General features: G+C 71.7%; 1 protein-coding gene across 1 annotated transcript in view; it reads right to left on the reverse strand.

The window, feature by feature from the left end:
* DPP7 (dipeptidyl peptidase 7) overlaps positions 1-1,448 on the reverse strand; it is a gene marked incomplete at its 5' end in the record, with an annotated part of 1,956 nt that extends 508 nt beyond the window's left edge. The window contains 6 exons of the mRNA XM_008067083.2: positions 17-173; positions 249-367; positions 764-824; positions 923-1,089; positions 1,160-1,241; positions 1,313-1,448. Coding sequence (XP_008065274.2) covers positions 17-173; positions 249-367; positions 764-824; positions 923-1,089; positions 1,160-1,241; positions 1,313-1,448 — 722 coding nt within the window. The remainder of the gene's footprint in view (positions 1-16; positions 174-248; positions 368-763; positions 825-922; positions 1,090-1,159; positions 1,242-1,312) is intronic.
* Between the last annotated feature and the right edge of the window lie 275 nt (positions 1,449-1,723).

Here is a 1,723-nt window from a genome sequence, read left to right on the forward strand (position 1 = left end):
GTGCTGCCCCCCTTACCGCCCCCCCAGAAGGTGGTCTGCAGCCAGTCGGGCCGGGGCCACACGCCCCACGTGTCCAGGCAGTACTGCTGGCGCTGGGCCTCGGTGAACGGCAGGGCGGGGAACATGTCGGTCACGTTGTTGCTGGCAAAGGTCAGGCTGATCTCGGTGCAGGCCTGCAGACGTGGTGCAGTCAGGTGGGCGGCTACGTCCACTGCCTGCCCGGGACCCCAGGCTGCCCACGCCCGCACCTGGTAATCCCAGGCCCTGGCGTCAGGGCCGGTGCCGCAGCCGGTGGGGTCCGCACAGCTCTGGTAGAGCCGGTAGATGTCGAAGCAAGGCTGCGTGCCCGAGGAATTGTAGACCAGTCCTGGGGAGGAGGGGCGCTGGGGCGGGCGGTCCTGCAGGTGGGCTGGGCAGCGGGACCCGCGGGTCCCAGCAAGGAGGCCCTGGGCTGCCTGCGTGGGGGTCTGCGGGGTCTGTGCCGTCAGCTCTGGGCCCGGCTGCCGAGGGCAGCCACCCCCGGCCCACCAAACGCCCTGCTCCAGAGGCTCCGGAGGTGGGGGCGGGTGCTGCCAACGTGCTGGGACCCCCAGAGGCCCTGGCAAACAGCACCCTTCAGGCGAAGCCCCGGACAGGTGGCCCCCGCCTCCCCTGCAGCTGCTGGAGACCCTGGGCCGGAGGAGGGCCCCAGCCCCCACTCCCCGGCCCTGCCCTTCCACCAGGGTCTCTAAGCTTGCCCGCCTGGGCGGAGAGGAGGAGGTACCTGCCAGCGCGCGCAGCCCCGGGATCCTCCGGTCTTGGCTCAGCAGCCGGTCACAGCCCACCTGGCAAGGGCGGCAGAGCTCAGGGGCCCAGGACAGGGCAGGGTGCTCAAGGTGGGGGTCAGGCCCTCCCCGCACCCTGCCCAGGAAGAGGCGCCCACCTTGACGGGATGGGCAGGAAGGGGCCCAAAGAAGTCGGTGGGGTAGGGGTAGTCCATCATGGCCAGCACAGTGAAGGCGTTGCGGGCGAACACGGAGAGCTGGGTCAGGTCCCGCGTGCTGGACAGTGGCTGGCAGGTGCCGAACTCCCGGCGGACGGTGTCCTGGGCTGCAGGGAAGGGGAGAGGTGTGGGGCCGCGGGGCTTCCAGGGCGCGGGCCGGAGGGGGCTGGGCCTCACCTCCCTGCAGGAAGAGGTCCTGGATTTGCCGGAAGGCCTCGCGCACTGCCTGTGCGCACTGGGGACTCTGGCCCTCAAAGTCCTGGAGGAGAGACACCAGCTCACTTCAGCTGCTAACTCTGGGCAGCCTAGGGACCACCGACCCTCACTCACCGCCGTGACGTCGCGGAAGAACTGGGTGGAGTCGCCCAGGCCCGCGACGGCCAGGACAGGCGCACTGGCCGCCAGCGCCCCGGCCACCAGGTGGGGGTACTTCATCCTCAGGTAGGCGCTCAGCACGCCCCCGTAGCTGGCGGGTGGGAGGGGGCGGGTGAGCAGAGCCGCCTGCGGGCCAACCCCAGCCCCGCCCCTCGTGGCTGAGTCGCAGGGGCGGCTCCGACCCTGCCCGGAGGCCGGCAGGCACCGCAAGGAAGACCCGGCAATCCCGGGCCCACCATCGGACCTGGGCCCCGCGGGCAGCTTCTCTGGAACAGGGCACATGGTGAGCGCCCGGCCCGGGGACCCTGGGGAGGCCGAGGCAGGTGGCTTCTTCCCACTCGCGTGGCCAGCGGAAGGGCAGGGAGG

This window comes from Carlito syrichta, unplaced genomic scaffold (genome assembly GCF_000164805.1).
Source record: "Carlito syrichta isolate Samal-C Ts95f unplaced genomic scaffold, Tarsius_syrichta-2.0.1 Scaffold106284, whole genome shotgun sequence".
In the NCBI taxonomy this organism is placed as follows: Eukaryota; Metazoa; Chordata; class Mammalia; order Primates; family Tarsiidae; genus Carlito; species Carlito syrichta.